Source organism: Mustela putorius, unplaced genomic scaffold, assembly GCF_011764305.1.
Source record: "Mustela putorius furo isolate JIRA1106 unplaced genomic scaffold, ASM1176430v1.1 tig00000580_pilon_pilon_pilon, whole genome shotgun sequence".
NCBI classification, from domain to species: Eukaryota; Metazoa; Chordata; class Mammalia; order Carnivora; family Mustelidae; genus Mustela; species Mustela putorius.
This window is the reverse complement of record NW_025421423.1, coordinates 9,959,316-9,973,279: the sequence shown is the minus strand read 5'-3', so window position 1 is coordinate 9,973,279 and position 13,964 is coordinate 9,959,316. Positions and strand designations below refer to the sequence as shown.

The window sequence follows — 13,964 nt, the reverse complement described above, 5'->3', positions numbered from 1 at the left end:
ATTATAAACAATCTCCCTACCTACTCTCTCCTTTTATTCCCAGCCCTATTTTAAGTACTTCCAGTTGATATGTCAGAGCAAATTTGAAGAAAAATTATCTTAAGCACTTTAAAAAATAAAAGCTGAAATAAATAAACTAAGCTTTTAACGTGACAGGCTAGAAACAGAATCACAAAATAAACCCAGAGGTGAAAGGGTGATGAGGAACAGATATACACACAATCTTAAAATGCTTCCTAACAAGGCACTTATTAATTACAGAGGGAAATAGTAATTTTAGAGTGGAGAAACCTTGCAGACATTACTATAAACAAACATCAGGTGACTCTTGTTATGATTCACCAAGAACACATCTTTCTCCTACAGTACTGCTACCAACAATATATAACCTAAACTAACTTAATCAGATACACCCAAACTGAGGGTGCTTCTGGAAAAAAAACCTCGCCTATACTTTAGCAAAGCTAAGTCAAGAAACACAAAAACAAAACAAAGGCTGATGAAATGCTCCAGATTAAATAACATGAAAGAGACAACAACTACATACAGTGCATATTCTAGATCATATCCTGGAGTGGGAAAGAATATTTATAAATGACCTTTTTGGACAACTGATGAACTCTAAATATGGACCCTGGCCTAATAACAGTGTTGTATCACTGTTAAACTTTCTGATTTTAGTAACTGTTTTGTGGTTCGTAAATATTAACACACTTAAGTAATTTGATGTAACTGGGCAAATGCTTCCAATTTACATTCAAGTGGCTCTGAAAAAATAATATGCATAAATAAAAACATTCAGAGAGATGCTAAAGTACAAACTTCTAGTTATAAAATGAATAAATTCTGGGGATCTAATGTACAGCATAGTGACTACAGTTATTAATACTGTATTGTACACTTAAAATTTGCTAAGACAGTCAATCTCAAGTCACTACCACCAATTTAAAAAAAAGAAAAGTAACCATGTGAGATAATGGGTGTGCTAATTAACTTGAGAATCATTTAACAATCCATATGCATATCAAACCATTAAATTGTACACTTTGAAGATATATAATTTTATCAATTATACCTCAATAAAGCTGGAAAAAATAAATGGGGCAAAATGTAAATGGTTGGTGAATCTGAGTAAAATATATGAGAATTATTTGACCTATTCTGGCAATTCTGTAAGTATGAAATATCAAAGGGAAAGTACAAAAAATAAAATAAAAAATAAACTCAGCCAGAAAAATAGAAGCAATTTATAAAAATAAAAGTAGAAACCCATTAAACAGAAACTAGAATAGGGAAATGAAGATGGGCAACCAAAAAGCCAACCCAAAGTTATTACTGGAAAAGACCAATAAAACAGACCATTGTTCAACAAGTCTAAGAAAGGGGCAGGGGCAGAAACAAAAATAATGCAAAACATCAGAAGGAAAAATAAGGAAATAGTTTTATAGAGTTTTTTAATTATAGGAAAGCAACATGCATTTAATCTAATAAATGTGAAGATACAGTTGAAATGGACAGTATAAATCAGCCAAAATTCCCTTAAGAATAGACAGAAACATGAATCTACATATAACTATGGGGAAAAAAAAAACTATAGGGCAAAGATCTATCTTAAGAAAGGTGCTAACCTCAATAAATTAATGGAAAACATTTACCAAATATTTTTGGATTACTCATTTTTATTCTATATAACCATTATGGAATATAGCAAAGGAGAAAAACTTAAATCATTCTATGAAACATACTCCCAACATCAAAAATTATAAATAAAGAAAAAAGAGACAGTGAGAGAGGAAGGAGGAAAGGAAAAAGATAGGAAGGGAGGGAGGAAGAAAAGAAAGGAAGAAGATACACTGTAATTCTTAGAAGTATAATAACAAATTGAAATCAGTAGTTTTTTGAAAAGGTAATAAATCATGACCAAGTAGATTTTATCCAAAGAATTAAAAAGGATTCAATATGTAAAAATTCATTTAAATCATTCACCATACTAACAAATTATCATCTCCCCTTTAGAGAGAGTAAAAGACCTAAAAATTCAATGTTCCTGATTTTCAAAAAAATCTAGCAATCTAAGAACAGAAGGAAAAGTACTTACCCTGAATTAAGCTATAAAGGGAAAAACTTTTTTGACTCCACTAAAATTTAAAACCTCTATATGAAAAAAGTCTGGAACAGTGTTTTTCAAATTACATAAGGCAAATTTCAGTAAATCAACAAAAAAAGACAACAAACACAAGAGAAAAATGAGCAAGTCACAAAGTGGGAAATATAAATGATTAATAAACATACCAAAATAAGAAAGTCCTCCCTTAAGTCATCAGTAATCAAGAAAAAACAAAATTTTAAAAGATGTTATATTTCTCACACATCCAATTGGCAAAAAAATTTACAGCTTAATATTCATTAACTTATTAGTCAGCAAAGGTCTGAAGAAATTCATATACTCCTGTGACAGTATTAAAAAGTCATTCTGAAGAATAATTTGGGAGTATAAGTTTATAAATAAAAAATTTTGATTTAAAACTGACTCAGTACCCAAGAAACGTCATACAAGAATATTAAAGCAGTGTGTTTATAATACTGTGAAAAAAATGAAAAAAAAAATCTAAACAACCATCATTAGAGAACAGTTAAACCATGATCATTTGTGCTATGGAATATTATACAGGAGCAATAAAGAGTGTGATAAAGCAGTATCAACATGGGATATTTTTACTCAGCAAAAACAAAGAACCAAATACAATTATGTAGAACAGCAGTATTACAGCATGGAATCATTTACTTTTTTCAATTTTTTTAGAATCATTTATGAGCAAAAATGCAAACACGATACATTTCTCTAGGTACCTGCATACCCATGGAATGCAAAGAATAGGGTTTGCAATACACCAACATGTTAACTGTTACTGTCTCTTGAGGAAGCCTAGGATTTGGGAGGATGCTCAAAGGGGATTTAAATTTATTTAATTATACCGAGCATATTATTTAATCATATTGGGATTCTTTTAAATAAAATGTTCATTTACTAAATGTGTAATTAAACAAAATTTTAACAAATTATGTCACACCCAATCTGTAGAATACAATGCATCTATTTAAAAGAATGTAGCAGCTTTACAAGAACTGATGTGACCAAAAAAATCATATGTGTATACATAATATGTACAGTAAGAAATTATTTACAGGGAAAAAACAGAAAACCAGTTATTCTATCAGAATATTATACAAGTAATAAAATAAGGTCTGCAAGAATTTATAAACAGTTAACTGTTGTTATCGCTTAGGATGTATGTGTAGGATGTATGTGTGAGTTCAGTAGAGTAACATCATCATACTTGTATTAACATGGGAATTCGGAGTGCCTGGGTGGCTCAGTGGGTTGGGCCTCTGCCTTTGGCTTGGGTCATGGTCTCAGGGTCCTGGGATCGAGCCCCACATCAGGCTCTCTGCTGAGCAGAGAGCCTGCTTCCCCCTCTCTCTCTCTCTGCCTGCCTCTCTGCCTACTTGTGCTCTCTCTCTCTGTCAAATAAATAAATAAAATCTTTTTTTAAAAAATGGGAATTCATCTGTGTGTGCTCAGGAAAAAAAGCAAAAGGAGGAGATAAAAGTCAAATAGTGCAACCCATCATTCCATACAACAAAATGTGCCCAAGAGTGAACATGCGTTGGCAGATGTGCATTTTTTGTGGTGTACACATCCTGTCAAGTGAAGTGATGCCAAGGTTTAATGATATGCATCTGGTGATAACTCAAGAAGTGGTGTCCTGTTCCAACTGGAAGAAAAATCAGTTATGAGAAATGTGCTAAAAGACAGGGTATCAATCTTCAGTGTAGCAATTTCCCCTAAACTTTGTTTGATAATACATGATCATGCTCTTTAAAGCCCAAGTCCCACAAAAGATGTCTCTACCTAAATAGTATGACCTACCTAAATATGTGTATAGGCAATACAGCACCACACAGTGATGACTGATTATAACATTGGTCAGTCAGTCTAATAAATGAGTATAATCTTTTCTTTAGGTAATGGTCACTAGCTCCCATACTGCACCATCTTCATATTGAAAAGCTATAGAGAGGGGCACCTGGGTGGCTCAGTCAGTTAAGCATCTGTCAGCCTTGAGCTCAGGTCATGATCCCAGAGTCCTGGATAGAGCCCCACATAAGGCTCCCTGCTCAGTGGGGAGTCTGCTTCTCCCTCTCCCTTTGCCCCTCCCCCCACTTGCCTGCACCTGTCTCTCTCTTTCTCTCTCTAATAAATAAAATCTTTAAAAAGAAAAAAACAATATAGAGTGCTTAAGGGTACAGACTCTAGAGTTTAGCTGCTCAGGTATAAATCCTGGCACCAGCACTTACTTGTTGTGTGAAGGCAACAAGTTAATTGTTTGCTTTCACACATCTTTTTTTTTTTTTTTTAAGATTTTATTTATTTATTTGACAGACAGAGATCACAAGTAGGCAGAGAGGCAGGCAGAGAGAGAAGGGGAAGCAGGCTCCCCACTGAGCAGAGAGCCCGAAGTGGGGCTCGATCCCAGGACCCTGGAACCATGACCCAAGCCGAAGGCAGAGGCTTAACCCACTGAGCCACCCAGGCACCCCCACACATCTTACACACACACACACACACACACACACACACACACACACATAGAAGAAGCAAAGAAGGGGATTACTTTGAATAAACATACAATTAGAAACACTCACTGGTGTCTGTCCTCTACGTTCCTTAGTATTACTCTAATGCAGATTTAGCATTACCTTCATCCACCTGATACTCACCACTCACTGACAACCAAATTCAAATGTACCCAGGTTTTCCTTTGCAAAACAATCCAAATCAAATTTACTAAATGATTTCATACTAATGATTTGCTCATGTAACATTGATTTCTGATTACATTTGTCAAAATAACTTTCCTTTTTCCTCAACTTGCATATTTTACATATAAGTATTAGCTCCATTTATAAAGTTCTTATTATTAAAATTCTAAGAGACTTTTGTATAGAGTAGGTGCTCTATAAATGTACTGAATGACAGAAAAATATATGTGAAATATTTCAAGAGGTCAAATATTATGATTTCACTATCATGAATTTCCCTTTGTATTGTACAAATCAAAGAGGCAGCTATAATTACATACCAGTTTTGTAACATCTTTGTAGGACCACTAAGCCCTCTTAGCTTAAGTTTCAACTTTCATAAAATGGGAGTAATACATAACTTATAAGGATTAAAATAAAGAAATATACATAAAAACACACTTACTACCTAGTACATGGCAGACGCTTTGTTGACTTACCTACTGAATGGACTGATCATGACCCACAGATAAAGTAGGCAAAATGTGACCTCAGGCTGCTTTTAATCTCTGAGCCCAAAATCTAATTCTTTTGAGTTCTTATTGCAAGGCTGGGACAAAAACAACAAACCACAGCTCTAAAAAAGTACTCATAACCCTAAGAGACTTAAATCAGCAATACTAAGATTTTATTAGAGAAAAAAAGAAAAGAACTGAATTAAAGGGTTTCCCTCGCATCAATCTTTTCTGTCTAATTCTCAAAATTACATCGGCTGGAAAAACTTCCCTAAATCAAACTGGCCTTTCTATAATGCTCTCTTCAGTATGCACACTATGTTAACACATTTTATAGTTATGAGGCAACCCTATGACAAATTTTCTTAGGTGTTATGTTCCTTTGTATATATCATAACAGTACCAGAATTAGTTTACCGTGAAGTTAAACAGTGAAAATACAGAAAGTTAACCAGAAACTGCCTGTGTATCTTTCCAGCATAAAATAATTTTCAATAGGAAAAAACAGTTAGTATGATAGCTTTAATTTTTTTCTCAGTTTTAAAACAAAGATATATTGGGCGCCTGGGTGGCTCAGTGGGTTAAGCCGCTGCCTTCGGCTCAGGTCATGATCTCAGGGTCCTGGGATCGAGTCCCGCATCGGGCTCTCTGCTTGGCAGGGAGCCTGCTTCCCTCTCTCTCTCTCTCTGCCTGCCTCTCCATCTACTTGTGATTTCTCTCTGTCAAATAAATAAATAAAATATTTTTTAAAATAAATAAATAAATAAATAAAACAAAGATATATTCCTTTAGCCTAGGAACAAGCTGTGATAATTAAGATGTGGTTTTTTTTTTTAATTTTTAACATGCTGATATTTAAAAGACAAAAAATTCTCTGTCCTACCTTGAGTTAAGATATTTGTGATATGCTAGCAATGGAATTATTTTCCCTAAAACTCTTAGCAAAATTTGTCACACTGAAGCCTTACTCTAATTCAAAGTATATGAGTTTTGAAGCACTCATAACCACCTATGGACTTGAAGATCAAAATAGTTTATTATGAAATGAAAGCTAGAAAATGAAGTCATATTCTACTTCCAGTTTTGGATCAAGTTTGAATCATAGTGGGCCAAGTAAATCCATAGACCCACCTTGTGGTTATTTCCCCAGTTCCTTAATGTATAACTAGAACAAGACATAGTTGCTAACTGACACAAAGCCTATGTTGATCCTCTGATCTATGGAGCAAGGATTAGTAGATGGTAGAAACATTCAAGTAAAATCTCCTAGAGTTTCTTCTCCTCCTTAAGGTATCTTTAAAAAGCAATACCACAGAGATGGGTGCTATAGCCAAAAACATCAAAGCTGAAAAGGTGGTGATACCTTATCACATCCCATTTAACATGCTTATTTGGTCTATATGTAAAGCAGAGGGATCTTGGAAAAAGTGAATTATCATAATTGTAGACAGGTAGTGACTCCAATTGCAGCTCGTGTTCAAGATGAAGTACTTCTACTGAAACAAAGCAACATAACCCCTATAACCTGGTAAGCAAATCCTTTTTCTCCATATTAATTTGCAAGGAACTCCAGAACCTAAATACTGCAGTCTTGCCTTAATTCTATGTCAACTTTCCTGCTCTCCGACAAAGTCCACAGAGATTTTGATCATACTGGGAATCCAAACTACATTACACTGACCCTACACTACACGACACTGATGACGTTATACTGACTGGATCTACGGGCAGGAAGTAGCCAGTACTTTGGATATCCTAACATGACATAACCAAACCAACAGTTTAACCAAAAGTTAAACTCCACTGCTAGGAATCTGTACCTGTCAGAATCCAGTAAGGAAAGAGAAAATACATGGTTATTTTAACAGAGAAAATTTACTCTAAAATCATTAAATATAAAATTGTTAAGTAATTGTTGAAAAGGTAAAAAGTAAATACTATGGTATCACAGAGGTATCAACTACAGAAAGCAGTTTACCATTGCTGGGGAAACAAAGGATGGGCTGAAATTATTTAAATTTAGAAACACGAACAAACATCTCTTTAGAACCAAAACTGAGACTCCTAAGCAGGGAACACTGCTCAGTCATTGTTCTAGTCCAGCCTACTCACTCTACAAATGAAATACTGGGTTGTAAGTTCTTTTTTTTTTTTTTTTTTTTTTTTTTTTTTTTTTTTTTTAAGATTTTATTTATTAATTTGACAGAGAGAAATCACAAGTAGACAGAGAGGCAGCCAGAGAGAGAGAGAGAGGGAAGCAGGCTCTCTGCCGAGCAGAGAGCCCGATGCGGGACTCGATCCCAGGACTCTGAGATCATGACCTGAGCCGAAGGCAGCGGCTTAACCCACTGAGCCACCCAGGCGCCCCGGGTTGTAAGTTCTTATCCCAAACTACCCAGTTAGTGACAGAGTTTTAACACTGGTCCCCTGATTTTATGAGCTCTTTCTACCAAACCGCATCCCCTGACCAATATTTTATGTCATGTCAATCAAATATTCTTTGACTTATAAATTAAAAACATTTAAGTAAGATTCTCTACAACTAGTAGAAGTAAATTGTGAACTGTCATTTCTCAGACATCCTTTTCCACCCTACACTGGGCAGAATAAACTCAGTTTTTAAAACATCACAGAACAAGGGGCACCTGGGTGGGTCAGTGGGTTAAAACATCACAGAACAAAAGGGGCTTCTGGGGTTTCATGAATGTTCTATTTTTACCCAGATGTTGATTAAATAGATATGCTTATTTTTAAAATTCATTGAGCTATACATTTACAATTTTTGTACTTCTCTGTGTGCTATGTGTGGATTCATAAAGACAGCAAAACTATGCTGTCACCTTACAGAATCAACAGAACTGACAAATTCTTGACATATTAATCCTTTCATTTCCCACAAATTAGAAGGGGGAACAATAATAACTTTATTCCTGGATTTAATTCCTAAAAGCAAAGGAAAAACTCATTGGTGATATGGAAATGAGACAAATCATGGGAGAAAATAACCATGTCAAATGAAAGCTTATTGAGAAACTGCTAAATACTAAGAAACCAGAAACATTAAATGGACTTGCAAAAAGAGAGCAAGGAATATTTGAGAACTTTGGAATTAGCTGAAGAGCTAGCTCATAATTTATTAACCAATGAGACTTAAATACAGTTATTTCATTCCTGTAAGACTATTCCCCATCTGTAAAAGGAGTTCAATATCTATCTTAAAGAGATACGAGGATTAGAATTAAGATACTACAATGTTTTTGCATGTATCTGAAATGAATATCATTATTTTATAGGAAAGTATCATAAAACCTTTTGTGATACTATCAAAAAAAGACTAATAGCACAGCTGAGTTCCTTTAGGGCTACAACAGCATCTTTCATCTTGGTATCCTCAATATCTAATATAGTGCCTGATACACAGTGGAGTTTCAATAAATATTTGCTTAATTGAAGTCCCTATGATTCCAGAGAAGTTAGCAAAATAGTGATGGGAGAATTAAGGGGAAAAGCAGATTTTGTGTGTTAAAATCAAGTAGAAATAACTGTAGATTAAATTTTCAGGAAGTCTTACAGAAAATAGCAACTAGATATGAATATATTATTGAAGAAATGTGTCTAATTTAATCAAGATTTAAGAAGAGAAGGCAGATTAAAAATGTAAGGTAAGAGAAATTAAAGATTAAACTTTCTATTAAATGGTTTCTAATAGCCCTCAAGGCAGCATTTTCCAACTTCCTAATAAAATACCCAGAAAAATGGAACACAAGCAAAACCTATCCTAAAACAAAACTAAAAACTATCAGATGCCACGGTTTAGGAGGAACTAAAGTTAATTATTTACAAACGGAGGTAAATTAAGAAATAAAAAACAGGGGTGCCTGGGTAGCTCAGTTGGTTAAGCATCTGCCTTTGGCTCAGGTCACAATCCCAGAGTCCTGGGATCAACCCCCACATTGGACTCCCTGCTCACCTGGGAGCCTGCTTCTCCCTCTCCTTCTTCCTGCCACTCTGTCTACTTGTACTCTGTCAAATAAATAAATAAAACCTTAAAAAAAGAGAGAGAAATAAAAAACAATCCAATTTATTAAATACCCTGATGTCTTTGCTTGAAGCACAAGTCATGTGGAAAAGGAAATGAGGGAAAAACCATCATCTACCCTTGGATTTGAAGGCCTACAATCTGAACCAAACAAAAAAGGGATGCTGTCCTTATCCATACCACAGAAAGAGTTAACCCACTTTACATCTTGTTTCCACTGGCATTTTTTAAGATCTCGGTAGAGACATATAAGATGTAAACAGTAGGAAAGTGAGGAGTGAGGTACTGGCAATGGCAGAGCACATTCCAAAAGCCAAGAATCTCCAGGAATAACATGCTTGAGAGAATAAAAAGAAGAATCAGGGCGCCTGGGTGGCTCAGTGGGCTAAAGTCTCTGCCTTCAGCTCAGGTCATGATCCCAGGGTCCTGGGATGGAGCCCCACATCGTGCTCTCTGCTCAGCAGGGAGCCTGCTTCCCGCCTGGGCACACCCCCCCACCCCTCTACCCCCGCCCCACCTACTTGTGATCTCTGTCAAATAAATAAGTAAAATCTTAAAAAAAAAAGAAGAAGAAGAAGAAGAAGAATCCTGGTAATACATGGATGAATTGTAGTTTCATTGTACTACTAGTCTAAGTTCTAGAGAATCAGTCAATGGTGGGTAAGAAAATGTTGCCAATTAAGTAAAAATTTACATAAAATATTGCCAAATCAAAATCCCTAATGAGTTAAAGTAATATCTCGAACAAAAATAATACCTCAAATAAGTGGAGCTTATCCCAAGAATGTAAGGATGGTTCATTATTTTTTTTTTTTAATTTTAATTTTTATTTATTTATTTTTTTAGAAATCTCTACACCCAACATGGGGCTTGAATTCACAACCCTGAGATGAGGAATCGCATGCTCTTCTGACTGAGGCAGCCACGCACCCTGATTTATCATTTAAAAAAATGTATTACATTACATTTTTTTTTTTTAAGATTTTGGTTATTTATTTATTTGTCAGAGAGAGAGAGAGAGACAGCAAGCACGCAAGCACACACACAAGCAGGCAGAGTGGCAGGCAGCGGCAGAGAGAGAAGCAGGATCCCTGTTGAGCAAGGAACCCGATGTGGGACTCGATCCCAGCACCCAGGCATCATGACCAGAGCAGAAGGCAGCAGCTTAACTGACTGAGCCACCCAGGCACCCCTATATTACAATTTAAATAGGAAAAACAATATGATAAACTCGGTAAGAAGTGGAAATACAAATTGCTAAGAAACTTAAGCAGTACACACCCAGCAACCAAGACAGATGCAAATGAAAACTATTTTTCTGATCATTAGAATGACAAGATATTTAAGAATGGTAACAGCAGGGAAGGAAAAAAAAAGCAAAAACTGTGGAAGAAACAGGCAGTCTAACACATTTCAGGTAAAAGCTTAAATAATTACAGTCTTTTGTATGAATTTTATCATTTTTACCTGTTTACAAGCACTGCTACTGGAATATAAAATATTTTTCACACCATGTGTAATACTGTTTAAGCATTCAGTTGGTCCAGTGCTTCTCACATTTTTTGGTCTCGGGACTCCTTGTGCTCCTAAAAATTAGTGAACAGATGAACAGTTGCAAGGACTGGGGGAGGGCTGACTATAAAGGGACAGAAGGGAATCGGGGGTGAGTGAGGAAACTATCGTATATCTTGATAATGCTGGTCATCACTTATCTGTATGTGTTCTCCAAAATCATAAACTTTATTATTATTAAACCTTTAAAAAAAATCAGGCCTGGAGAAAAAGTCTTGAAGACACCAAAGAATATTTATTGAGTTACAGGTATCAATATTTAACACATTAGAAACTGAGAAAATTTTAAAGTAGTACTTGATGTTTTCAATTTTAAAATAGTAACTGTACTAAATGTTAACATAAATTATGTATTCTTTGCGAAAAATAACTTTTCCAAAGCAAAAAACATTCAGTGAGAAAAGTCCCACTGTTTATATGCTAGCAAATCCCTTTTAATGTCTGGCTTCAAAGGGAAAACAGCTGGACTCTCATTCTGTTTCTGTATTCAATCTGTTCCCATATCATAGGTCATGTAGCTTCTGGAAAACTCCACTGCACACTTATGAGAAAATTAGTGTAAAAAAGACAACATCTGCATATTACTAGGAAAATAACTTCAACCTGGAAGTGTCCGGAACCCTAAGAGTTCCTGGACCACACTTTGAGAACTTGATTTAGCCTATACAAGAAAATTTCAAATATTGAATATGGCAGGATAATGTACTCCTTTTCAAATCAGGGAAACACTTTCTTATGCAGATTATCTGTCCTGCTTTAATACCATATTCACCTTTCCCAGGTCAAAAGGTCTACCAAACAATGCTTTAGACTGAGCTACAAACACCAATGTAAATGAAAGATATTTCCGAGACCAAACAGTTTAAAAAACAAACAAACAATTGTCAATAAGAGGTACAGCACCTCCTCAAGCCCTCACTCTCTCTGTAGGACCAGGCAGCACGAACAGGGAGAAAGTAGAAGAAGAAAATAAATGCCTGAACTCAAAGAAGAGATCCATTAAAACCAAAAGGCAAAGAGAATAACTGCAAACATCAAGCAGCCCAAGAGCACACATACACTGAATGTAAAATACAAGAAAATATAAATATTGCTTCTTGGCCATATACCAAAAAAAAAAAAAAAAAAAAAAAAAACCTCAAAATGCTGTATTCAGACTCTACCCTCAGTCTACACGTACTGAGTCTTGGACGGTGTCGGTCAGACGACGGAAAGGGGGGATCCCGTGTTTTCCAGCCATCACTTTAGCCAGAACGCTAAGCAAGGTGACAGAGCGCTGCGTGAAGAATAGTGGTGTGCCTGCTTGAGGCTTTTTAAGTCTTGATACAACTTTCAGGACCGCAGAACAGTCCAGAACGACTCACTATTCCAAGCGACCGAGTCCCACTTGCAGTCCCCGGGACCTCGGTCCCCAGAGTCCCACTTGCAGTCCCCGGGACCTCGGTCCCCAGAGTCCCACTGTCCCCGGGACCTCGGTCCCCAGGTGACTTTTAAATACTGTACTTTCCAAGGAAGTGGCGGCACCACCGGGAGACGGCGCACATCCTGGGTGGACGCAGGCAGGACCCGGGCTCCCGAATGCCCCAGCGGCTTCCCTGTCCCTTGTCCCTGACGCGGTATCTCGGACCCGAGGTCGTGCCTCCTGGGACGAGTACCGGCGCCACCTCTCTTCCCTGCCTGTTTCCCCACCTGCGCTCGAGGGGACGGAAGGGTCGCCTCGCGGCGCCCCTCCAGCTCAACTATAGGACTCTGGGACAGAAGCAACTCGGCCGTTCAGGCGGCCCAGGCCGTCCTCTCGGTGAGAGGTACCCTGAGGGAGACCGTCTGCGTCTCCCCGCACTCACCCGGCTGACGCTTCAGCGCCATCACGGACACCAGGTAGTGGGCGATATCAAAAAAGGGGAACATAGACGTGCGAGAAAAGGCAAGGGTCAGCTCGTCCCACGGAGAATCCATCACGACGACGGACCGCAGCAGGCGAAGCAGCCCGGACGACGGGTTCCTGCCGTGCGCGGCGAGAAGTGGGGGAGGGGACCGCCGCGGCCGCGCGCCCTTTCGCGCGGCCTGGAGGAGCCCTGCGCGTGCGCCCTGGGACCCTCGCCGGCGCGCTTTGGGGGCGGGGCCGCGCGTCCCTGGAGTGGGCGGAGCGAGCGGTTCCCTGGTGTTCCGGCGGGAAATACATTACTTATGTTAACATTTAGCACCTTTATTATTTTAAAACGAATACGTGAAGGACTGTTTTAAGTTTTGCTGTTATAACTTCTTGAGAACTGTTTTTGGGTCCTCAAGAATTTTTTTTACGTCAGCTTTAAGGGTTTAATTTACATACAGTTGATTCACCCTTTTTAATATAAAGTTCTATGATTTTGGATAAACCTATGCAGTCCAGAAGGGTAGAGTTTCAGAGTGGGATTAGTTCCTTTAAATTGTTTCACCTAACATTTCTCAAGCAACCATAATGCGCAAGTCACACCGTGAGTCAGTGGAGGTATAAAAAAAAATACAATAATATCCTGCCCTCAATAAGTTTGTGTTTTCCCAAGAGATTAAAAACATTTTTGAGGGCACATGTAATTTGAACAAAGCTGGTGGTGAGAAGTGTAGATGCCATGCTAGGGCAGTTCTAAGAAGAGGGAAGCCTGTTTCAGGGAAGTGAAAGGTGAACTGACCTTAAAGGCTAGATGAGAGATAGACTACAAAGCGAGAAATGAGGTTGGAAAAAAAAATCTTTGAAAGACATACTATAAACTATGTGGTCTGGCTTCAGAATCTAAGCTCTTGATCACTACATTATGCTCAGACAAACCAGAGCCAGAATCCGTTCTCTTCACTGTTACACTAAACTGGGTTTTTTCCTTTTCGGTGGAGGTAGGGTGTAATATGTCACCAACTAGTAAGTTTAGGAATAGATTAATGAGAAGAGACTAAGATAAGGAAAACCAAAGCGTATTCACTGGTCCAAGCAAATGGTTGGAGAGGCTGAGGACAACAGGAGCAGGGACTGATGGGAAACATAAAGTAGAGGCAGAATAAGC

The 13,964-nt window shown here is 37.5% G+C and overlaps 1 protein-coding gene across 1 annotated transcript in view; it reads right to left on the bottom strand.

Moving 5' to 3' along the window:
- TMEM38B (transmembrane protein 38B) overlaps positions 1–13,022 on the bottom strand; it is a 59,019-nt gene extending 45,997 nt beyond the window's left edge. Inside the window, exon 1 of the mRNA XM_004747748.3 lies at positions 12,774–13,022. Coding sequence (XP_004747805.1) covers positions 12,774–12,885 — 112 coding nt within the window. The 5' untranslated portion in view covers positions 12,886–13,022. The remainder of the gene's footprint in view (positions 1–12,773) is intronic.
- Positions 13,023–13,964: the final 942 nt, after the last annotated feature.